This window comes from Leucoraja erinacea, chromosome 30 (genome assembly GCF_028641065.1).
Source record: "Leucoraja erinacea ecotype New England chromosome 30, Leri_hhj_1, whole genome shotgun sequence".
Taxonomy (NCBI): Eukaryota; Metazoa; Chordata; class Chondrichthyes; order Rajiformes; family Rajidae; genus Leucoraja; species Leucoraja erinaceus.
In genome coordinates, this window is record NC_073406.1 from 2,638,193 (window position 1) to 2,664,374 (window position 26,182).

Here is a 26,182-nt window from a genome sequence, read left to right on the forward strand (position 1 = left end):
AATTAAGGGTCTATAGTCACTAAAGGTAACTGTGTGGAGCGTGTAGATAAATAGTGCTTAATGAATGCTTTGCATCTGTCTTCAAAGAAGAGGCCAATACAGACTTTGTAGACAGAATGAAATTTAACACGCAATAGACCTAGTTAGAGGAAATAGCATCTTTCAAAGCATCGATATAATCAGTTGCAGGTAAAACTGAAGCAGAAGGGAAAACAAAGGATGGATACAAATTCAGTATTTGAATTTAACGATTTCGGGAAACCATTTGTTTCCTCTTCACAGATATGGGTTATATTTTTCTGCATCAATCTGTTTCTCTTTGTATCTTTTATCTCTATAAGGACACAAGTGATAGGAGCAGAATTAAGGGGTTGTCACACATTGGCGACCTAATTGGCGAGTTTAGAAGAGCTTAGGAGAGTTTGAAAAAAATGTCATGTTGAAGACCTCCTTCGACTATGTTGAAGACTAGCTTCTACTAGCTACGACTAACTTCGGGAAAATTGGACACCGAATAGTGGAGAGTGAATACGACCTCCTTCGATTTCCTTCGGCCTCCCTCTGACTATGATGAAGACTATCTATGACTACCTTTGACTACCCTCGATTACCTACGACTAACATGCCGACCTACTACGACAAAACCTACGAGTAAAAAAAGTTTTGATTTTTTCCATGGCGACCTTTTTTTTACTCTGGTGCATATTTCAACATGTTGAAAAATACACCGCAACCTAGCTGAGGCCTTGAGTACACGGGGACTACTCTCGAGCATGATGGAGAGTTACAAAGACCTCCTACGAGCTCGTGCCGACCATACTGCGAGTATGAGTCGAGGGCAAACTCGCCATAGCTCGTGGATTAGGTCGCCCAAGTGGGACAGCCCCTTTAGGCTGTTCAGCCCATCAAGTCTACTCTGCCATTCAATTATAGCTGATCTATCTCTCCCTCCTAACCCCATTCTCCTACCTTCTCCCCATAGCCCCTGACACCTGTACTAATCAAGAATCTCTTTATTTCTGCCTTAAAAATATCCATTGACGGCAGCCTAGTGTGGCAAAGTATTCCACAGATCCACCACTCTCTGACTAAATAAATTCCTCCTCATCTCCTTCTAAAAGGAACAATTTAATTCTGAGGCTATGACCTCTGGTCCCAGACTCTCCCACTAGTGGAAACATCCTCCCCACATCCATTCTATCCAAGTTTTTCACTATTCAGTAAGTTTCAATGAGGCTCTCCCCCCCCATCCTTCTAAACTCCAGCGAGTACAGGCCCAATGCCGTCAAACGCTCGTCATATGTTAACCCACTCATTCCTGGGATCATTCTTGTAAACCTCCTCTAGAACCTCTCCAGAGCCAGCACACACTTCCTCAGATATGTTGCCCAAAATTGCTCACAATATTCTAAATGCGGCCTGACCAGCGCCTTAGAGCCTCATCATTACACCCCTGTTTTTATATTCTAGCCCTCTTGAAATAAATGCTAGCATTGCGTTTGCCCGGTGTAACTAATTGTTAGCTTGAAAACTGTGACATCATAGATATTGTTTTATCAACTCTCCATCATGGCAATGTAGAACCATTCCAGTTCCGATGACTGGAAACAATAACTCCGTTGCTCTTCGTACGGAATGTGTAGGAAGGAACTGCAGATGCTGGTTTAAACTGAAGATAGACACAAAATGCTGGAGTAACCCTCTCTCTCTCCATCCCTCCCCTTCCCAGTTCTTTGACCAGTAAGACTGTCTCCGACTTCATTTTATCTCTGTTTGCTTTGTTGTTTCCTTCTCCCAGCTAATAATGATCTATTCTACATTTTCCTTGATCTCCATCCCATTTATCTTGTTTTCACACCTTACATTTCCTTATCTATCTATCACCCTCTCCCCTGACATCAGTCTGAAGATGGGTCTCGACCCGCAATGTCACCCATTCTTTCTCTCCAGAGATGCTGCCTGTCCCGCTGAGTTACTCCAGCATTTTGTGACTATCTTCTGCTTTCCATATAGATGCTGCTCGACTGAGTATTTCTATTATTTTTCTGGTTGTTTTCAGTTTTCCAGAATCTGCTGATTGTTTTGCTCCAACTGGAGAGGCTTTCATAGTTTAGAGGCACAGCATGGGAACAGGCCCTGGCCCATCGAGTCCGCGCTGACCATCGAACACCCATTCAAGCTAGTTCTATGGTATCTCACTTTCACATCCACTCCCTACACCCCAAGGGCAATTTTACAATTAACCTACAACCCTGCACATCTTTGGGATGTGGGAGAACACTGTGCACTCGGAGGACACCCTGTGGTCCACGGAGAACGTGCAAACTCCACTGCGCCACTCTACCACCCGAAACTAGAATTAGGCTGGAGCCTTTATTGGCAGGCCTGAATATGTAACCAATAGCTTTCTCCTGTGCTTTAAATTTCTTAATGATCAAATATGTCTTCCATTAATCAGCAAAGTCCACAAATAGCAATCTAATGTTTACAGATAGGTAACTATTGGAAAGTTGCAACCATACACAAAGCCTTAGAGTAGATGTAACAGCCCATTAGTAAATCACACTCCTCTATATAAATGCTGACTGCGGGCAGCTCATTTTCAAAAAGATAGCTTTTCCTATGTTTGTAACAAGAGCATCTTGAACACCAATTTTCACTTTCTCTTTTTTGATCAAACTTCACCAATATTACCAACGGTTGTTCTGGTCAAACCACACTTATGCCATGGCCAAGAAAGAACATCGATGCCTTTATTTCCTCTGAAGACCAAGGAAGGTCGTCAAGTCTCCAACAACTCTTACCAATTTCTACAGATGCTCAGCAAAAAGCTTCCTATTGGGATGCATCACAGTTTGGTCTGGTAACAGCACTGCCTAAGAAGCAGGAAATGGCAAAGTTATGGATATAGCCTTAAAAGCAAGTACAGGTACACCACTGATTTTGAGGCACCCTTGGTTCCAGAGCTTTGCTGGATTTTCCATTTTGCCAGAACAACAGAAGTCACGTTATGTTTTCTCTCTCTCTCTCCCCCCCCCCTTCTTCTTTTCCCTTCATTCAGCCGCCTCTCCGGCTTCAGAAACCTGCCGCAAATCTAACGGAGGAGAAAGTGGGCTACGCAGGTTACATCCTTTTTCTATATCTCTACCTTTACCAAACAACTTGCAAGATACAGCAATTTTAATTTTCTAATTTCAAAATACCAATGAAGGTCCAAGGTTGTGCAGGATAGCCAGAGGCTGACTGAAGGTAGGTGTGTTACTAACGTAGAGCAATTTAGATGACCAACTAATGTGGTGTCAACGTCTGAGTGAATATGGCGATTGTACCGCTGGATTAAATATTGCAACAATACTTGAAGAATATTGAAAAATGCATCAGTCAATATTCAGGAAATTCTTTCAATGGCGTAAACAGTTTTATACTGCGAACCAAAAATGGCTCGATTCGAGACAGAATTTGGATGAAAGAGTGTCAAGGTTCAACCTTTTCTCATAATTGTAATGAAACTGAAGACTGCAATTCAACCCACTGGATCCATATCCGTTCCCAGGGAGTAATCCCACAAGTCCCATTCACCCTTTATCTCTCACTATCTCTGATGTTTATTCCCGTTCAAACATTCCTATCAACTCGCTTTTAACCTACACTATGGAGAAATTTACAGCAGCCCATTAACCTACCAGCATTTTTAAGGATGTGGGGGGAAACCAGAACTGCTGGAGGAAACCCATGCAGTTAGTGAACATGCAAACTCTGTTCAGACAGCACCCAAAAACATTATTAAATCTGGGTTGATGGAATTGTGAGCCTGTAGGCTGCCTCACAATGTCTTCCTTTCATTCAAATGCCTAATTCCTGCTTGAATGATACCTGGTGTTTTCCTTTACAAGATCAAAGTGATGTGATCACCATAGTGATGTATGGAACAGACAGACATACAAGCATAAGCATTATGAAGGCAATTACAGAGGTTATGGTAATAAAGTTGTTACGCAAGTTATACTGACGCACGAAGCAAACAGATCTGCTAAATTTCAGTGCAAAGGTCAGTCTCTTTCAGTTGAGTCATAAGAGAACTATTTGGTACGTGGAATGGAATATGACCTAAGACAGGTAATCCTATTACTGGTATAGAAAGGACAGGGATTCAGTTGATATGCCCTAGGGCCAAATAGAAGCTTTGCACTATTGCACCATATTTATAGAAGAAATCAAGATATGTTGTAAGGTATTCCCTCAATTACCTGGTGAGTTTATGCACAGATTGATAATGCCACAGATCAACAACATTCTAGGGTTCTGCTGACTATAACCAGGGCAAGAATTCAATTTTCAGTGCTACTAAATTAGGCTGGACTAAAGTCACATGGAAATGGTCAGAATTATGATATGTCACAAGCAGTCTCACAGCTTTTGGGTGGGCATGTACAAGGAATGGCCATCTGGCTTGGTTAGCTCCAGTTAATTGGCAACCACACAAATCGCATGACTGCAGCAGTCAATATCATTAGAGGCACGTAAATAAACCAAGGAGAGATTACGTTATTAAAGGGGATTCATCTTGCTGAAATGATAAATCATCAGGATTTTGTGTGTCCTTTGCACAGTTCGATTCACGATTGCAACAATTGGCATCAAACAATTTTTTCATGGTTACTTTTGGCCATCATGAGCTACATCCCATGTTATAGATATATTTGCCATACAATTCACACGTGTGATTTAAAATAAAACTTATCAGGAAAACACAATGAGGGCAACAACAGGATCTTTGAACAACAAGAACTACTACTTTGAAAACAACCCACATATCAGAAGCACTTAGGGCAGCACAGTGGTACGCTGCTGCCTCGCAGCACCAGAGATCCTGGCTAGATCGTGATCACAGGTACTGTCTGTGTGGAGTTTGCACATTCACTGTGTGACCTCATGGGTCTCCTCCGGGTGTTCCAATTTCCTCCTACATTCGAAAGACACGTGAGTTTTGTAGGAAATAGCCTGTAAATTGGTCCTAGTGCATAGGGAATAATTGCAAAAGTGGAATAATATAGAACTAGTCGAATAAGCTGATTGATGGTCTGCGTGGGCTTGGTGCGCCGAAGGGTCAGTCTCCGTACCAAATCTTTCAATCACTCACTCAATACAAATAATACTACAAGAGTTAAAATCAAACCACTGGAAGAACCCAGCGAGTCTAGCAGCATTTGCGGAGGTAGAAATGACTGATGTTTCAGATCAACGTTCCAACCTGCCTGTCCATCTGCTCCCTGCACTACTATGGTAATCATGTCACTTTGATCATGTAAAGGACCAGATGGCATTCAAATGAGTTGAATGGAGGAATGAGACAAATGAGTTAAATGACAGAATGATGGTATAACAGTTAATGCTGCTGGCTCAAATTTCCTTGAACCCAGATTCAGTCCTGAGCTTCGGTACTGTCAATGCAGAGTTTGCAAATTCACTAACTGCATGGGTTTCCTCTCACATCCTAAAGAAATACAGACCTCTTATATACTCGCTACCTTCCCTCTACATTCAGTCCTGATGCAGGAACTCAAACCAAAATATTACCATCCCTTTGTCTTCACAGATGCTGCTTGACCCACTAAGTACTTCATGCAGTATACATATGGCATTAGATTCTACCAGCTCCAGTCTTGGGTCTGCAAAAGTTCTAGATAAACATAGCATAGACTCTCCCTCAACCATTTCAATTTTCCTCACATATTAAAATGATCGGTTATCCCAATAAAATGATTTACATTTATTTACGTACTCAGCAGATCACGTAGCATTTCACGATCGATAAATTACCGCAGAACCGGTAGTCATTATAATTATGGTAATAAACTCAATAATCAAATGCACAGAGCAAATGAGATGAATGATCAACTGTATGGCTTTGGTTGTCCTGATTGAGGGAGCAATATTGGCCACCAAAACTCCTCGTTGCTCTTCAGACACAAGCCTGACCATCTTACATTGAGTTGAACAGGCAAATGGTGACCATTTTAATTCATACTCCAATAATAGTTGACGTGATATTTAAAAATGTACGCTCAAGTTCCAAAATAGCAATTGACCACAATCATGCTTCAAAGAATTGCCAACCGAGGAAACCTAATATCCTTTGTGATATGAACAATATTAGTGACACCCATCATACCATAAAGTAATTGTTGCTTTGTGTTCCTATGGGGCTGTCAGGCTTTATTTTTTTTCTCTAAGCATTTCACTTTCCGCTTCTCTTATAGGTAGCTGCTCACATGCAATTCCAAAAGATACCTTCCTGCAACTCAGAGACCAAACTGTAATTGGGCCTGGAAAGCCAGCAAACTCTGCCTGATCTTTTTCACTAATCTTCATATCATCACACACCAAAATATACTTTGGCATTCTTCGAACAAAATACATTTTCCATGTACCAGTGCAATCATTACTTTTATTAAAACTATATTATTAAATTGTTACTGAACTACACTTGGCCAATTTTCAACTCTGATCCCTGTTTTTATACCACAATGTTACAACTACAACATTTTATGAATTAAAAATTAAAAATACTAATGATCCCACGCGAAATGGTATTGGAAATTTAGGATCGTTCAAGCATCTTAGTTTTGTTCTGCTATTCAGCTCCATGTGCCCTCCATTCGTCCACACCAGTATGCCCATGGTAACTCCAATTTACAATGAACTTGCATCAACTGTCATTTGTGGAACAGAATTCCAAATTTACATCATTCTGTGTGCAGAAGTATTTATAAACACAAGGAACTGCAGTTATTGGTTTACAAAAAAAAAACCAATGTGCTGGAGTGGACAACCAGTGGGCAGTGCTGAACTACTATCTACCTCTTTGATGACCCCTGGGCTATCCTTGATCGGACTTTGCTGACTTAACATTATTCATTTATCATGTATCTATACACTGTAAATGGATTGAATGTAATCATGTATTGTCTTTCTGCTGACTGGTTAACACACAACAAAGTTTTTCACTGTACCTGGGTATACGTGACAATAAATTAAACTTAGTAACTTGGCAGGTCATGCAGCATCTTTGGAGAACAAGGATAGGTAATGTTTCACCCGACGCAAAGCATCACCTATCCATGTTCTTCAGAGATGCTGCTTGATCCACGGAGTTACCCCAGCGATTTGTGTCTTTGTTGCAGAAATATTTAGTACCTTCTCACCTGAAAGATCAGACCCTAATTTTTAGGTTAAGATCTCAAGCAATCGACACCCAAGATGTTGAATACATACTACTTTTAAAATGATATAAATTTGATGAATTTGCTTCATTCCAAATTTCCCAAACATCTTCAAATCTCCCTAAATAAATATAAAAGATCATGGAAGAACCCCGTGGGGAATGCATACCTGTTGTCAGTACCAAACTAAAGTTAATACTGTTGCAATTAACCTAGGCAAGAGCATAAATGAATTAATGGTTTACGTCACAAGGCAGAGTCTTTGGATATGCCCAAATGCCTTTTTCTCCCTGTATCTGGTGACTAGATGATGGAAGGGGTGCAAGCGGACATTGGAGGACACCTTATGAGGGAGCGCACTACTTTTTACCTAAGGACTTGGGGTGAAGTGTGTTGTGCCAAGTAATCCAGTGTAACAAGTTCACAGACTCCTCTGCATGTAATCTCTGCAGTCAGGGGTTGCCTGTCTTCTATAATTACATGGCTTTGAGGAATTGCATGCTTCTTTCAGTAGTTGAAGTGATTGTTCAAGTTTTGCTTACACCTCAGTCTCACTTTTATTAACTCTGAGCACCCAACGCAGTGCGCCCCTGGGACTAACCAAGATGGCCACTTACAGTAGACCTCCCAATTCCTCCATCCTGAATTTCTCTCCAAGGGCATGTTTGCGTCTGGCATCCTGACATCCATTCAAAGCCTGCAATTGGTGCACATCCCAGAGGCTAGAATTCACATTGCTTAATTTTTTTGTTTGGGGAAGTTATTTTGGAGAAAAACCCAGAAATTGGCACAGTTTATATGATATTAATTGGATTCACTAAGAAACTAAATCAGTTACGTATCATGGCATCTCACAAGTGAATACATTTAAACATTCTACTTGCTTCTTGCAAATTATCAAAGATCAAATGGAGCACAACTGAAGAACCTAATTTGGATACTCGTTAAACAGAGGACGAAAGCCAATAACTAATTGGTCATTAACATTGACTATTTTGTTACAAGAGCCCTGCTGGATGCAGATCTCTTGCCAATGGTTGGCATTTGTCAATAACCAGGAATAATGCCAAGTTAAGCTATTTGAAGGGCGTTTATCTCTCCTCCTACAGCACATCCAATCCAAGAAATTATCAAAATCATTTTTTTTCTGCATGGGCTGGCCTTCTATAGATGAAATTGGCGAAAAACACACACACAAATCCTTGTTGTCTGAAAAAGATGAACACAGACTTCATAGTAGAGTCCATATGAATTCAAACTGATGTTAATTCAATGATATCTGGTACTAAGGTTTAATGAAAAACATTGCCACAGATGTAAAATTGTTTGTGTAAACCTGCAACGTCAACTTAATATTGTCAAAGGGTCTAGACCTGATAAGTCACATATCAGTGTTTCCCAGAGATGCTGCCTGACACGCTGCCTTACTCACTACAACAATTTGTGCCCTTCTGCGTAAACCAGTATCAGTTTAGTTTATTGTCACGTGTACCGAGGTACAGTGAAAAGCTTTTTTGTTGCCTGCTATCCATTTGACGGAAAGACTACATGTGATTATAATCAAGCTGTCTACAACGTACAGATACAGCATAAAGGGAATAACGTTTAGTGCAAGATGAAGTCCGATTAAAAAGAATCCAATTATAGATAGTCTAAGGTTCTCCAATGAGATAGATGATAGGTCTGCAGTTCTTTTTTTCTTAATGTAATTCTCACAATTTAACACCTTTTTTGGTAGGGGACGGGATTTTCATACCAAAAGTTGGTAATTTACAGGACTATTGTTACACTAAAATTCTCCAGTATTTTGTACATTTCACAGGTTAGCGCAGGGAACAAGGTAGCAAGTGACAGGCTAGCCGAGTGATAAGGGAGAGCAAAAATGCCAAAAGCCTTCCCATAACTTGCAATAATTCGTTTTCCAACCATACACCATGCCAAGCTCTATGAACATTCCTTTTTTCCCTCCAGCTCAGTACAACATTTAGAATTATAACAGATGATGCCTCCACCCATCATAACAGCCACTGTGGCATCCCATCTCAGCCGAGCTGAAGGTCCAAGTCAGAGGTGTTTGTTTTCCCCTTAGAGAGCACCCAGGAAATGGAACAATCTTTCAGAAACTTACCTTCCAACCACTGCCAGCTTCTCTGTAATAGGGAAAGTTGTCACAGATCCACTGATAGATCTCACTGAGTGTCATCTTCTTTTTTGGGGAGCTGTTGATAGCAAAGGTAATGAGACTGGCATAACTGTATGGCGGTTTGCCGTCTTTGTTTTGTGCATCCTGGTCCAGGGTAGTGTTTGGGTCCAGAAGGGAACTTTTCTTTGTAACGCCACCACCCGCCACATTCTGAGCAGCATCAGCTTTCTGAATGGCTGCCCTCATTGTCAGCTGTGGCAGCCAATCCATGGACGTCAGGCTGCTCTCCAGCTCTGACGTCATTGTGTTGTATCACTTCTCCACCAGCTCCCAAAATGAGTTTGAAACCCACACAATAGATCTTCCACGTCCAACACAGAAGCCACACTGCAGATAATCCCCAGACTCTTTCTTAATCCTCTGCAGGCTGGAAGTTGTCTTATTCTAGAAGAATAAAAGAGAAGGTTATAATTCAGTTCAAGAAATGTATTGGAAAGCAATTAATTTCAATAAAATCAACTTTGGCTTTGCATTAAAATTAATTGTAACTGGGAACCACGTCATTAGTCTTTCTCACCATATACAAAAATCTTGGCTGGAGAGACAAACAATTTTATCTGTTGTCAAACATAATCCGCATGTGATCTGATCTTAATCTTAAATTTACTAAGTTATTCACTGGTAATCAATTCTGTGACAGTAAATTGACTTCAGAAAGGGGAAGTTGGGAGACCAAACACTAGCAAAAAAAAACAAAAAACCCACCAGTTTCTATCGGTGGGTTGATGGTAGAGAATGTTAGCGGCTTCAAATTCCTGAGCATTAATATCTCAGATGGCCTGTCTTGGGCCCCAGTACAAAGATGCAATCTCGAATAAGGCTCGTCAGCATTTCTACTTTCGTAGAAGTTTAAAAGAGATTTGGTATGTCATTGAATACTTTGACAAATGTTGACAAAGGGAGTTAGATGTAGCCCTTGTGGCTAAAGGGATCAGGGGGTATGGAGAGAAGGCAGGTACAGGATACCGAGTTGGATGATCAGCCATGATCATATTGAATGGTAACACTTCTGCACAGGTTACAAAATGTGTTTATGTCATTTAAGGTGGAATATGCACAGAAATGACTGTGCCTTAATTAGCACAATGCTTAGAGAATAATGATCACTTTTCTGCAATTTGGTTCTGGAATTCAGCTGCAAATATGTATTTGAAGGCCTTTTTGCAAGTGTGGCAATATGTGGGGACAACTGAATAGAGAATCTTAGAATTATGGTTTCCAGAGTAACTATTCAGGTAGAAGTGTGCAATTCTTTGCCCTCTTCATCAAACACTATCAACTCTCACCAACCAACAATTAAACCTCAAGTTGCCTGGTCTTGCTTTACACAATTACAATAATTCATCCAGTTTCCCCCTTATATAAAAAAAAAATCAACCCCTGTTCTGCTCATGACCACACTGATTTTTTCCAGACCAAGGAGTGCATGAATTTTACACATGGATATATTCATTAGGTCAAGGATGAACAGGAAAAGCAGAGAGGAAGCACAAAAGAATGGAGATAGGCAACTATCCCAATTGTTTGTGCCTCCCTCCCTGTTCAAAACAACAAAGATGTAATACAAAAGACATGGTAATTGGGAGACAAGTAACAATGCAGTTTGGACATACCTGTAATATTATAATGTTGTATAAACAAAAAAAGCAATGTAAAAGTTATTCAAGCAATGTGTTTCTGAAAGGTGACCAAGGCAAGGTAAGGGGTACCTACTTTAGAAACATAGAACATAGAAAACAGGTGCAGGAGGAAACCATTCGGCCCTTCAAGCCAGCACCGCCATTCATTGTGATCATGGCTGATCGTCCCCTATCAATAACCTGTGCCTGCCTTCTCCCCATATCCCTCGACTCCACTAGCCCCTAGAGCGCTATCTAACTCTTTCTTGAATCCATCCAGTGACTTGGCCTCCAATGCCCTCTGTGGCAGGGAATACCCTGTGAGGGATTAAATAGTTCAGCATATGGGACAAAGTATTGGCTCCAGAAACTAGGATGGAAACATGTGAATGTTCTACCTGGGGAATTAGGTGAGAAGATAGAGTGGTCACACAATGGTACACAGACATTGAGAAATTTAAGTGTCAGAGAGAGCCAAGTCACAAACTAATTTTCAAATTAAGATAATAATTCTGAATACAATCATCTAAGAAACCAACATAAATCTGTAAGAACGTGGAAGACAAAAGTAACTAGATTTAAGAATGGATAGAATACGCAGACATAGTTTTAGACAAGTTTTATGCTTACTGTACAGGAGGGCAGGAAGGAGTAGAAGAAATGAACTCTCAAGGTGATAAAGGTATTCACGTGGAAGTAAATAGACGAGGAATAAAATTAATTATATTTTCTACCCACGGGCACAACATTGTGTTTCATTGACGCATAACTGAGCTCAAAGATTACACTAACCATGCAACATTTGAAATAAGTTAGTTTCATCTTCCCACCCAATTAATTACAACCAGTGGAGTAAGGATTGGCCACAATTGCTATTTTCCTTCAAATTAATGTCTTTACACGCCCAATAAGCCAACAGTTTCTGAGGACGGAAAGCTAGGTTTAACCAGACAAAACACATCACCATCCCACCATTGTTGACACTCTCTTTTATGTCTTCACGTGCATAGTGTCACCGAAATGGAACAGTGCAAATCAAAATACCAATATGCTCATCATACTGCACCTTGTACACACCCAAATCTGAAGTGAATCCTTTAAAAAAATGTGCACATGGTTCCAAAGATTTGTAATTCCACACCCAAAAACGTCATCCATCAATGTAGTTTTCCAACAACCACTTACTTTTAAAGCTTCACTTTTAAATGAGTCTTCAAGTAGAGGCAAGGTGCTGTAGTGGGGAATTGATTGGGTTACTCCACTGATCAAACTTCATAACTGTATTGAAGTGAGAGTTTATTTTTGCATGTAATTGATCTCAGGCATCAACTATTCACTACAATTCTATCGGGGGGGGGGGGGGGGGGGGGGGGGGGGGGGGGGGGATTAAATAAAATTCCTATAATCAGCAATCCATTTTTTCCCCCAGAAAACCTCATGGTTTGACCTCTGGCTCACTCATTAATCTGGTGTGATGGCCAGGGTGCAGAATGCGAATGGCTACAAATAGATATCCAGAGTGCAGCCAGGACACAGCTGGACAATGGGTCAGCATCTGGAACACCAGGAGTTAGGAATATGAGGGGAGGGAGGGGGGGATTGTTGCCAGAGCTGAGGCTGGAGTGCTTGGATGTTTCCCACCCCATTTTAGTCACCATTGTCTTTGAACTAGACAATGAACTAATTTTTTTATTTATTTTTTTTAAACAGTGGAAATATATGTATGTTGAGCCTCAATTGGAATGACATCCAATAACCAGGAACATCTACTAGTCCAGCTCCAAAGTCCCATGTACGGCAGATCAATGTTTTACTATAACCTTACTTTTATTGGCAGAAATTGCTGTAGTTTGTGTTACCTCCATTCCTTGAATAGCTTGCATTTTTTTGAGCAAACCATCTTTGCAGTATAAGAGAGACCGTTTGCTTAGAGCCATTTGTCCTGTCTTACTTCCAGATCAATGGTTGGTGCAGCATTGTTAGTCAACACCAAAATGATCTCAATCAATCCAGAACCGGGGGTCACAGTGTAAGAATAAGTGGTAGGCCATTTAGGGCTGTGATGGGAAAAAAACCTTTTCACCCAGAGAGTTGTGAATCTGTGGAATTCTCTGCTACAGAAGACAGATACCCCACCGGGCGATGGTAAGTCAGTCCCACGGTTCAAGCTCCACGGCCCGGGGTTGGCCGAAGCTGCCGCCCTCCAGTCCAGCGGACGCAGCTGCTGCCACGGGAGCTCCGGAAAACAGGCACCAGCCTAAGTCCCGCGAGCTCCCGACGATGTCGTCCACTGGCCCACAGCCGAGCCCCGGATTCAGGTCGCTGCCGCCAGAACGCCGCCTCAGCCACCGGAGCACCGTCTCCGCCCCGCACCGGGCCGCCCCCACGGGAGCGTCTCAGCCCCGCACCTGGCCGCCCACACGGGAGCGCCTTCTAGCCGGGAGCCAGTCGTCCTCACCGGAGTGCCTTCTAGCCGGAAGTCGGTCCGCCCTCGCGGGAGCGCCTTCTAGCCAGGTCGCCCTCACGGGTGTGTCTCAGCCCCGCGCCGTCCGCACTCACCAGAGCGCCGAGTCGTGCCGTTGCCTGAACACCGCTGCAGCTCGGAGACGGCCAGCCTCGCGTTGGTAAGTCCTGGCTGGCTCAACCTCCGGAGCCTCAAGGTCGGTCGCAGGTTGGAGGCCGCCAGCTCCGCCATTAGGCCTCAGCTCAGACGGGGAAGAGAAAGGGGATACGACAAAAAAGTCGCATTCCCCTGAAGGGAGAGACAGAAAGCCCTGTTTTATATTTGGCATCTCATATATTTGCCAATTTCCAGATCAAGTCAATTTGCAGTTTAGAACCATATGGTCTACGAATCCAATTCAGATAATTGGCCAATTGTTTCAAGGATTATAGAACAGGGAGATGTTTTTCAATTAATTCATGCTGTAGTTGAATCTGATCATAGAAACAGATGGCCAACATTCAAGAGATGAGACTACCATTTTATCGCCAACGTAAAAGGAACAATTTCAATACAGGTTGCTGATCAACAGTTGACAAACTAAATTACCTGTACAATTTTATTTAGATAAAAATATGGCCATAAAAGTTCAATTGTGAAGGTACAACATTTAACCAATATACGCAACAGAAACAGAAGAGTGCTTCAGTAATTTAAGGACAGGATTGGGCACTCATCCCATAAAGCTATCCTCGCCATTCAACATGATCTGACTGATTGCACAAGCCTCATCTCTTCTATGCTAGTTTTCCATAGCCTTCTATCTATCCCCTGATCTCTCAAATATATATCTACTTCCTCTTTAAATACCGCCAATGATCTAGCCGCTACAATCCTCTGGGTTAGGGAATCCCACCCACTGCAAGAATTAGTTGCCACACATTAGTTTTAAATGACCACCTTTAATCTTGTAATTATGTCCTGTCATTCAAAAATCACCCACTTGTGGAATTACCTACCGTGTTATGTCCCCCAAGGATCATTTGTGTTTCCTCATTCTTCTAAACACCAACAAATATAGATCTAATTTCTTTCATTGCTTGTGGCAGAACAACCCACTCATATCAGGCATTATCTGAGTGATTTATTTTGCACTGCCAACACATCCTATCTTAAGTAAGTGGAACAAATCCACTGTTTTCACAAGTGTTGCTAATTTCCAACACTATTGTAACAAAGGTCATTATGCCACTTGCCTTCCGATTATCCCAAGTTGGAAACCTGTGATTGTCAGTCCTACTTACAGCTAATAATATCAGCATGACAATATATTTTCCTTTTAGATCTTGGTATAGACACTAGATTTACTATAGATACATATGTTAGTCACCAAGAAGTTTCTCATGCCACAGAAGCAATTGTACCCTGGACCAGCTTGATGTAGTGGAGATATTACAGAATCATTTGAACAAGCAAAAACAAAAAACAGAATTCAATTGCACAGATGTGCAGTGAACGGAGGGACATGGATCATGTGCAAGCAGAGGAGGCAGGTTTAACTTGGCATCCTGTTTGGCACTTATGTTTTGGGCTGAAGGGCCTGTGCTGTACTGTTCCATATAATTAAGTAGTTTTGAAACTACATTAATCTCTTTATCTTCTTGGTTTTGGCATGAATAATTTCAGACATCATAGGCAGCATGTGATTCCAGTATCCAAGAGAAAATCTGACTGAGTGAACCATATTTCTACACAAAAAAAGCCATATGGTTAGCATTCCATCATCAAGATTCCAAATAATTATTGAATATTAAAGATATTTGGATTCTAAAGATTTACTACTTCAAGTCTTTCCAGGCATAACAATGGATTTTGGGAGTTAATCTTACAAATACAGTATTAAATAAAAGCTGCTGCATACTATTTTAATGAATGCAAGTGATATTCAGCCACATACTTAACCCGTTGCAGTCTCTTTTGTGAAAGTACTCCCAAGTTGCTGATAAAGATGTCGTTCTAGGATTTCGACCAAGCACAAATGACGGAACATTAGGAAGGTTTGGAAGTTTATGCGACTTGGAGGGGAACATGGCACGACCAATCACCTAAATCCCTTGTCTTTCTTAGTAGTAGAGGTTGTGGGTTTAGGAAATGTTGTCAGATTATTCTGGGCAACAAACGGAACACTACCACAACCGTGCTCCATTAGCAGGAGAATGGATATTTAGGGTGATGGACGGGACATAAATCAAGTACATCTGCCCTGATTAGTGTTGAGCTTCTTGATTGTGATTGAATTCATCCAGGCAAGTGGACAGGATTCCATCACACTGCTAACTTGTGTCTTTGACAGTAAATGGAAAATAAAACAAATTGCTGTTGCTGGAAATATGAACTAAAAACAGAAAACATTGCAAAATCTCAGGCAGCATCTATGTTAGGTCTGGGACCCTCAATCAGAATGGAGTAAGATAGAAGCTTCACTACGTAGCGGGCAATTAGAGGTGGGCAATAAATGAAACAAGAAGGAATTTCTCTGTAGGCCAGACTAAGCAATGAAATGAAATACAGTGCCCGCCATAATGTTTGGGACAAACCCATCTTTTATTTATTTGCCTCTGTACTCCACAATTTGAGATTTCTAATAGAAGAAAAAAAAAAAAAAAAATCACATGTGATTAAAGTGCACATTGTCAGATTTTAATAAAGGTGCCCCCATTTCAGGGCACCAAAATGTTTGGGACACAGCAATGTCATGTAAATGAAAGTAGTCATGTTTAGTATTTTGTTGCATATCCTTTGCATGCAATGACTGCTTGAAGTCTGCTATTCATGGACATCACCAGTTGCTGGGTGCCTTCTCTGGTGATGCTCTGCCAGGCCTGTATTGCAGCCATCTTTAGCTTATGCTTGTTTTGGGGGCTAGTCCCCTTCAGTTTTCTCTTCAGCATACAAAAGGCATGCTCAGTTGGGTTCAGACTGGGTGATTGACTTGGCCACTCAAGAATTGACAATTTTGTAGCTTTGAAAAACTCCTTTGTTGCTTTGGGATCATTGTTTTGCATAACATCCTCTATTTTTGTTGTTATTACGGGTAATTTATTGCTGTTTCGAAATTACAGATTATTAACCGAGTTGACAGTCTAAAGTATCAGTGGTGTGATTTGAACTCCGTACCTGGACTGTTAATCCAGGGAGTTGTATTACTAGTGTGAAAACCACTGTACCACCACTGAAACATTGCCCATTTCTCATTTCACTGCTGCTTCCTGTTTACCACTTTATCATTTGGTTCACCCTGGCTCAAAGCAGACATTTGCTCACAGCACAAAACTGCTACAAATCAGAAAAAATTACAAACCAGAGTAGTGGGAAACATTGAAATAAAAGAAAAAAAAGGATTAATCCCCTTTGTAAAATTCTGCCATAAAAAGACATCTTCAAGCATCTGTAGATTATGTTTTTCTGCTCTGCCTTGTATACCATTTTTGTGTATCCCGAAGAATTTCAAAACCTTTGAAGTGCAGCGGGGCAAGTTTAGCAAAAACCACAGCCAATATGCAAAAGTAGAGTTCCACAAATAGAAATTGAGTTGAATGCTTATCTGATTTTCTTTTTGATGGTATTTTCCAGCTTACATTTTTATTGAATAAATATCTTGCATTCGGTTAAGCAGATGCCATATAATCATAAACACACACTGGAGGAACAGCACTTCATATTCTGCCTAGGTAGTCTGCAACCCAATAGTGTGAAATTTGAATTGTCCAATTTCGGTAATTTCTCTTCATCCCTTCTGTCCCCATTTCTCTCTCCTCCTGGTCCTCCTTTCTCCCAAATCCCTGGTACTGTTTATCCTATTCCTCCCACCTCCTTAATTCTTCATCCCACTAGTAAATTTGGAATGTTGTGTGAAACTAACAAGATTACGTAGTGGCACAAGAGATTGCAGATGTTGGAAATTGTAGCAAAGGGAGAGATGCAGGAGGTATTGAAGAGGTTAGACAACGTCTGAAGATGGAAATGGACACTCAACATTTTAGGTCAAGGCATGTAGGAAGGAACTGCAGATGCTGGTTTAAACTGAAAATAGACACAAAATATTGGAGTAACTCAGCGGGACAGACAGCATCTCTGGAGAGAAGGAATGGGTGACGATTGGGTCTAAAGAAAGGTCTCGACCCGAAACGTCACTCATTCCTTCTTTCAGGTCAAGACCCTATAATAGAACTGAGATCCCACAGGATCCCCTTCCTTCTTCCCTGCTGACCTCTCCCCTCCCTGTTGTTCCCAGTTCCACTCTTCACATTCCTTTCCTATCAAGGTCCAGAAACTGCAGTTTTTCTTTCTCTACTTGTGGTCACTTGGAAGGACTATTTAGAACCTTGAACTTCTAGAAGGGAGGTGATAAAGGGGCATGCGTTACATCCCGTTGCACGAGAACGTGGGCATTGGGAAAGACAGAGGAGTGGACCAGGCCAGTGCTGGGAGAATGGCCTCATTGGAATGCTACAAGAGGAGGGGACGGTAAGCTGTGTATAGCAGTGGTATCATGTTGGAGATGCCACGATTCTTTAGGAGCTTGAAACTTTTGGATTTAGCAAGGTTAGAAATAAAAGAGGGAGGCCTGAAGAAAATTCCTTAGATATTGGGACACATCATCCAAACGGTGCCAACAATTATTCACAAGACTGTCAGTGTTTATATTCTTATGGGAAAACAGGCTAATGGCCATCACTGATACATGTCAGTGCATGTGGACTGCTAAACTATGCTTGGCATAATATAGTGACTAATTTGTGAAGCAACACAAAAACTATAGCCACAAATGTTTTCAAATATTTAAAATCAGGTTATTATTTGTTTTGCATTTCAACTAGGCTTTATGGAAATGATTACATGGAGGTTATCATGTGGTGGTTATCTCACTCTCCTTCACATGAAATTCAAATCAATGTATCACAAGAGAAAACCTGCAAAATAATTTTTCTAATCATGCTCTCGAAAGCACAAAACAAAATCTTAGTACACCTCAAGTAGTCTGCGGATTATGCTTTGTAACAATATAGTGAGATTAATATTAAATTGGTTCTATGAGAAATGTCACAATTTGTGAAAGGCTTGGATAGAGTGCATGTGGAGAGCATGCTTCCACTAGTGGGAGAGTCTAGGACTAGAGGTCATAGCCTCAGAATTAAAGGATGTTCCTTTAGGAAGGAGATGAGGAATTTCTTTAGCCAGAGGGCGGTGAATCTATGGAATTCTTTGCCACAGAAGGCTGTGGAGGCCAAACCAATGGATATTTTTAATGCAGAGATATATTCTTGATTGGTACGGGTATCAGGGGTTATTGGGAGAAGGCAAGAGAATGGGGTTAGGGGAGAAAGATTGATCAGCCATAATTGAATGGCGGAGCAGATTTGATGGGCCCAATAGTCTAATTCTGCCCCTATCACTTATGACCTAATCGATAATAGTTACACATGCCTGCATAAACACAATAGTTCTAGCAAATTCCAGAATATTTTGCTTCTCTCCTTTTCTAAAAGAACAAAATATAACACAAAATTTAATCATGCCAATAGATAGCATATCTAATGGGCTAAGGACTGGAATTACATGAGATCATACCTGATTTAGCAGTTCCCATTATAAGGGAGCTCATTGGTAGTAATCATCTACATCTCCGTTAATTGCAGGGATATGGAATAAAAGTGCAGGTTCACAGACATTTAATACAGATCAAAAATGTATCTCTCATGGTTCACGCCACGTACATACATTTTGTGCAGTTCATGCTAAAGAACTGACAAAATATTTGAAACTTTCCTTAGTTAGTGTAATAAGGTATGTAGATCACACATTATTACCAAGAGAGCTAATGAAATTAATTTTAAAACTATTTTTATGGATTTATTTTGGGGTGATTTTTTTCTTCTTATGTTCATTATGTTAGAGGCCAGTCACGAAACATTCAACTAGTTAATGCCCTGATTGCTCCCAAAGAATGCGATCAATGTCCAAACACAACTTTCCTCATCCACCATGCTGAACTATGCCATAGTACCGCTGAGGCCAATTTGAATCAGGAAACAACTAAAGTTAGGTAGACACAAAATGCTGGAGTAACTCAGCGTGACATGCAGCATCTCTGGAGAGAAGGAATGGGTGACGTTTCGGGTTGAGACCCTTCTTCAATCTGAATGGGTCTCGACCCGAAACGTCACCCATTCCTTCTCTCCAGAGATGCTACCTGTCCAGCTGAGTTACTATAGCTTTTTGTATCCATCTTCGGTTTAAACCAGCATCTGCAGTTCCTTCTAACACAACAACTAAAGTTAGTTTTGATTCAGCTGTGTTCACTCCATTACAGTGCAACTTCCCGACGTCCTTGAACGCTACAAAATACATTCATACAGTGTGTTTCATAACCAAAAAAATTGCGGTAACGCACTGCAGTTTTGGTGTTAAACCCACAGCTGCTGATATTGTCCAGCTTTTCATGTAAAGGAGATTAGAATCATGCTTTGACTGTGGCTAGCCACAATGTTGAAGCTTAAGTATTGATGAAACCTAAATTTTCTATATTGCAGCAGTGATTAGATTTTAAAATATACTTCACTGCCTGTGATAATGTATTGAACATTCAGAAGTCATGAAAGGTATTAAATAAATTCAGGCCCATGATCTGATTAAGGGTCTCGACCCAAAACATCACCCATTCCTTCTCTCCATAGATGCTGCCTGTCCCGCTGAGTTACTCCAGCATTTTGTGTCTACCTGATTAAGTCAGCTGCACTTGACAATTATACTGGCCTCAGGTGTAAATCACTATCCTGTGCAGTTTCATAAAAATGCACCTGGATAAATAAATCTAGAGAAGAGATGCTGTAACATCAGCTGAACATACCATTGTTTTGCCAACCATCAATGGAGAGCTCATGGAAGGCAAATAATCCTCCATATAGTCTCCAACAGACAATTTCTAACAAACCACGAACTTTACAGCAAAGGACAGACTGCACCCGAAATCGGAATCGAACCCGGGTCTCTGGCGCTGCAAGCACTGTAAAGCAGCAACTCGACCGCTGCCTCACCGTGCCGACTCATGCTGCTATAAGTCATTCTACCTGCACCTCACCACCCTGGGCATATAAAAAAAAACTTGAATCGACATCAAGAAGAATTCAGATGAAATTTAAAAATAAAATATGCAGCTTGACAATAATACAAATGTAAAACTAATTTTGGTGACAATGCAGTACTAGAGCACAAGGCATATCTGATACTTCAGGAAACTGCAAAACAGAGAAATAGGAGTGATAGTCATAAATGTAGCATCAGAATTATACATGTCAGCCACAAAAAAATCATCCATATTACATAAGACCAAGGAGAATATGATTGGAGATTCGAGGACCAAAGTGGATATAATTAAATAGATCTTAAAAGGAGGCAATATCATTATCCTTTAGGCTTACTGGACATTAATAAGTCACAGAAACAAGAAACTGGACACTACTCCTGCAAAGGATCAGCAGTTTTACACATCAGTAGATAAATTATACATAATGATTAAGGATGCCTTAATTGATCTTAAATCATGAGCTAGGAAGAGAGTGGAACCAATAAAAAAAAAACATGGCATCCAAAATTATATGGGTATAACTTTCATACAATCATCGCTATGCTTTATTCCAGTGACATTGTAAGCAGTGGTGTTGTAAAATGTAGACGAGAAACTACAGATGCTAGTTTACCAAACAAGACATACAGTGCGAGTAACTCAGCTTCTCTTCTCACTTTTACAACCAGCCTGAAGAAGTATCCCAACCCAAATGGCGCCAAACCATTGTCCAGAGATGCTGCCTAATCCGCTGAGTTACTCTATCACTACATCTTTTGTATCAGTAGTGTGCCCATAGATCAAATTGAAAAGGCTAAAAGGATTTTTTTTTTGCAGGCCATGTCTGGAGGCATTAACTGCAAATCACTTGTGTCAAAGACAAACTAATTTGAATTAGGGAAGCTACATCTCGGAGGCCGATATAACTTGTCAACTGCAATTTCTGGGAATCATTACCATAAATGTAAAAGTGCCAACACGACCAAATTGTACACTGATATCACATGTTTACTTAACAATTCATATATTTGTCACTAAATTCAAATGTGCAAAAAAAGGTACTTGCTGATTCCACACCTGGATGAAGCAGGTTTAATTTGAAGATTTAGCACCTTTCCTCCCCAGCAAAGGACCAGAGTAAATATGTTAGCCCATTTTAAACACCTCTTGTGATCACCCTTTAAAATCTAACTTTAAGGGATTAAGCTTAGATTATGTTTACAACCTTGTTAGAATTTAATGTTTTACATTGCAGCACCAAACTCACTTTCTTCTTCCATTTCTGTTCAAAATGAATAAAGTCTCGGGTGCAGTGTCCAAAAGTAAATACAAAGCTCTAGAGAAATACTTATGACCTGTATTAGCTAAAGCACACTTCATCCTTTTAAATGGACACAAAATCCTGGAGTAATTTAGTGGGTCTGGAGAAAAGGAAAAGGTGACATTTTGGATAGCATCCCCTTGGCAATTAAAGCCAAAATAACAATTGAAACAGCATTATGAGATATGACTAAAGAGTCAAATGGAAAGCAAATAAAAAAACAAGCCAGCATTAAATGTGAGATTCTTAAAAATTCTCTATAAAATAGTGTCAATCAGCTCTCTCATTCATATTCCCCTTTCCTCCAAAATAAATTGCTCTGGTGCTCTGGAATAATGAGCAGCATTGTTAACCACAACGTTCTGCAGATATGACGAGTGTATATTCTTTCTTAAGATTACAAGAGTGCAACAGCTTTAAATGATATTAACCATACGTTTATTGAAATTACGATCACATTTTATTTCCACCAAATAATTTATCATATACCTGCAGCAGCCACTCTCTAATAGCTCAATGCCCAGGTATTGAGCTATTTTGTGTATAACCTTATAGTGGAAGCCAGCAATGACATTGGACGAAGGACAAACCAGGAAGTATGACCAATTCCTCACATAATATTCAAATTCTCCGCACAAATATAATACAATCCGGAATGATGAGGCTGCCAGGGCTTTTATTACCACAGACAAGTAGGGACAAGAAACTTTGCGGCTGTTCTTATCCATGTGGCGGCTACTTCTGTTCTTAATAACATCCTTTAGCAACACAAGCAACTTAACACCAGTTTTATGGTTTGCAACCCTAACAAGCAAAGCACGTCTGATGTATTTTAAAGACAACTGTTATCTTTAGCAACATGGTGACATATAAAACAATGCATATAAGCCTGCTCCATAATCTCATGGACACTCTCTACAAACGGCTAGAATTGTATTAAATTATTGCTTTAACTAAAAATTATTTTCAGGATGTGCTTGGGCGAGAGAGTGCACTGATCGAGATGGGAGCCAATAACTGCGCTAAGAGAACAGGTGACATAGATGAAGTGTAAATGCTGGCATGAATGGTTGGGCCAAATGACCCACAGCGGCCTCCATAATGTTTGGGACAAAGACCCAACATTTATTTATTTGCCTCTGTACTCCACAATTTGAGATTTGTAGTAGAAAAAAGATCTCAAGTGGTTAAAATGCACATTGTCAGATTTTATTAAAGGGTATTTTTTATACATTTTGGTTTCACCATGTAGAAATTACAGCTGCGTTTATACATATTATAGGATGGCCTGCAATTATAGGATGGCCGGGTTACAGTTTGCCAAGAAGTACTTAAATGAGCAACCACAGTTGTGGAAAAAGGTCTTGTGGACAGATGAGACGAAGATTAACATATCAGAGTGATGGCAAGAGCAAGCAAGGTATGGAGGAGAGAAGGAACGGCCCAAGATCCAAAGCATACCACCTCATCTGTGAAACAAGGCGATGGGGGTGTATGGCCTGGGCATGTAAGGCTGCTGTAGGTACTGGCTCCCTTATCTTCATTGATGATACAACTGCTGATGGTAGTAGCATAATAAATTCTGGAGTGTATAGCCACATCCTATCTGCTCAAGTTTAAACAAATGCCTCTAAACCCATTGGCCGGTAGTTCATTCTACAGCAGGCAAATAAACAATATGCTCTGTACATGGAGACACAAGGAACTGCATAAGCAGGAGTAACTCAACAGGTCAGACAGCATCTTTGGAGGACATGGATAGGTGATGCTTTGGTCTGGACTCTTCTACAGACTGATTGCAGTGGGGGGGGGGGGGGCACACAAAGGCTGGAAATGAAGTGAGAGCAAGACAAAGCCCGGAGTAGGAGAGTAGTAGGAATCAGAGGGGAAGCAGTGGGGAGGGACTCACAGAAGTCACATCCATATTTGGACCCTTCTTCAGTCTGGAGAGTCAACATTTTGTTTTACAATTAATCCAAATACCCATTCTCACTCAGATGGAGATGAAAACCTTTCAACAAGACTATTCCTTAGACAATCAATAACGCCTATACAAAAAAAACAATTATCAGGTTTTTTTTTCCTTCTCACACTGTCCTCTGTACAAATTAGTTGGTGTACTAACTCCCTACTTTGGAGAATTAACTGCAAATCGCTTGCCTGGAAATGCTGCAAAACATGAAGAGTCTGAAGCGCTTCCAAGAAACAATTTGTAATAATATAGCAATAACAACTTTGAAAAGACTTTCCCAAATAGTGTCTGAAAAACCCCCCATCAGTTTGTATTGATTTGAACATAGAATATGAAAATCAATGGCTAGGATCTACTATATCACGAGTTTAAGCAGCTGCATACCTATCAGGGAGCCCAAGAACCAAAAGTTAATATAAACATATACCAGACTTTCGTAACAATCCTTAAAGTCTACATGTATTCATAACTAAGTTACCACCATATAACTGCTCATTATCGAGTCAGCTGCCAGACACATTATGCAGTTGTCCTCAACATATTTAGCATTGCACAATTTAAATTAAAACAAGTTGGCCAGTATGTCCAAGAAGGAACTGCAGATGCTGGTTTAAACCGATGACACACAAAAAGCTGGAGTAACTGCAGGACAGGCAGCATCTCTGGAGACACGGTATGGATGACTTTTCGGGGCAAGAATCTTCTTTAGAACAGTTGGCCATTATTCTGCATTACTACTAATATCAAATATAATATGTATATTTAATATACTAGACCATGCGCAGACCCATGGGGTCCCGTTCCCCCAACGCAATATTCCACCAAACAGTGCATGCGCGGCTAACGGACCCGCACAGCGCAGGCGCGACTGCCACGTTCAAACTTGTGCCGTTGACGGCAGAAATTAAGTTAAAGTTAATAAAGTGAGGTGTTTGTAAAATAGAACAAAACTTACCAGTGGGGCCACATTGAGGCCAGGCAAGTACACGTGAAATAAAATGGCTTTCTGAAAATAGGCAAAGGCCCCAACTGCGCGGGCGCAGCCAATGGGTTTCTGTTGTGACGCCAGAGATCCCCGTTGTGACGCGCACGACAACCCTCCCCCAACTGTGCAGGCGGGCCGGCAAGTGGGAATAAACAGTAACGTTGTATTCTATACATGTATAAAAATGAGCTAACAAAAGTTCAAGCCATTTATTCGTTTTGCATACCTGATTAACATCTCACTGGCAGGTCTCAGATTTTATGAATCTGTATTAATTGTCCCAAATCAGAGAAGTGGTAGAAGACATCAGTCTGAAGAAGAGTCCCGACCCAAAACATCACCTATTCACGTTCTCTACAGTGCTGCCCTGACCTGCTCAGTTACTCCAGCATTGGGTTTTTATATAAACCAGCATCTGCAGTTCCTAGTGCTTACAAATGGTTTCATGGGCCTAGAGAATGGAGTTCTCAAAATAAAGAGTTAAAAAAAGATCCTCTGGAACAGATGTGCTCGAAGCCTAATCGGCAAAACTCAAGGCTCATCTGAGACACCTGCAAACAGTCAAAGATTTGTCATGGCTCATGAATCGGCTCGTTCGGGAGTTAGGGGTAAAAGAATCTCAATAATAGTTACCATGAATATCAAAAGCAGTAGTAATCAAAATAATCTGATATTGGGGCACAGACAAGAATCCATAAGGAGGTTCAACATGAATAAGATATTTTAGTACATTGCATTATCTTCAAAGATACACCACAACTGCTTGAGAATGATTAGGTCAGGAAAGATTCCACTAATCACCTTGCTGTAAATTAAAGGTTCATGTACATCGTCCTTTAATTTAGGCAGATGTTTTTTTTATGATTACCAACATATTAATTCTAAATTGACATAGACATTAAGCATCGATACCAGTTCTCTTCAAACAAGCAAGGAATCTAAGTGTTAGACATGAAATGAAGTCCGGTGAATAAACAAAGGAGGCAAATCATAAGCATTCATCCAAACTCTCCTCACAGAAACACCATGGCTATGCAATTAGACATAGGGCCTGATATTTAAATGCTTAATTTTCCACTATACTAATAGCTTCCTTTAACTCTGCTTAAGCACTCAGCAGGCTCAAATTTTGAATGAGTGTACGTGTCAAATCGTTTCACTTTCCAAAATAATTAAACCAAAAGGCCAACATTCTCAAAGCAAATTATAAACTTTCTGTGCAGTGTCATTACAATATGAAACAACTGTCATGTACTGCTAACCCTGTACAATAACCTTTAGTAATGGAAC

General features: G+C 40.6%; 1 protein-coding gene across 8 annotated transcripts in view; it reads right to left on the reverse strand.

The window, feature by feature from the left end:
- The window catches only part of foxj3 (forkhead box J3), a 79,434-nt gene that overhangs the window by 40,216 nt on the left and 13,036 nt on the right, over positions 1-26,182 (reverse strand). For all 8 annotated transcript variants that reach the window (XM_055659100.1, XM_055659101.1, XM_055659098.1 and 5 more), the window contains exon 2: positions 9,352-9,810. In XM_055659100.1, the coding sequence (XP_055515075.1) occupies positions 9,352-9,669 (318 nt within the window). In that variant the 5' untranslated portion in view covers positions 9,670-9,810. The remainder of the gene's footprint in view (positions 1-9,351; positions 9,811-26,182) is intronic.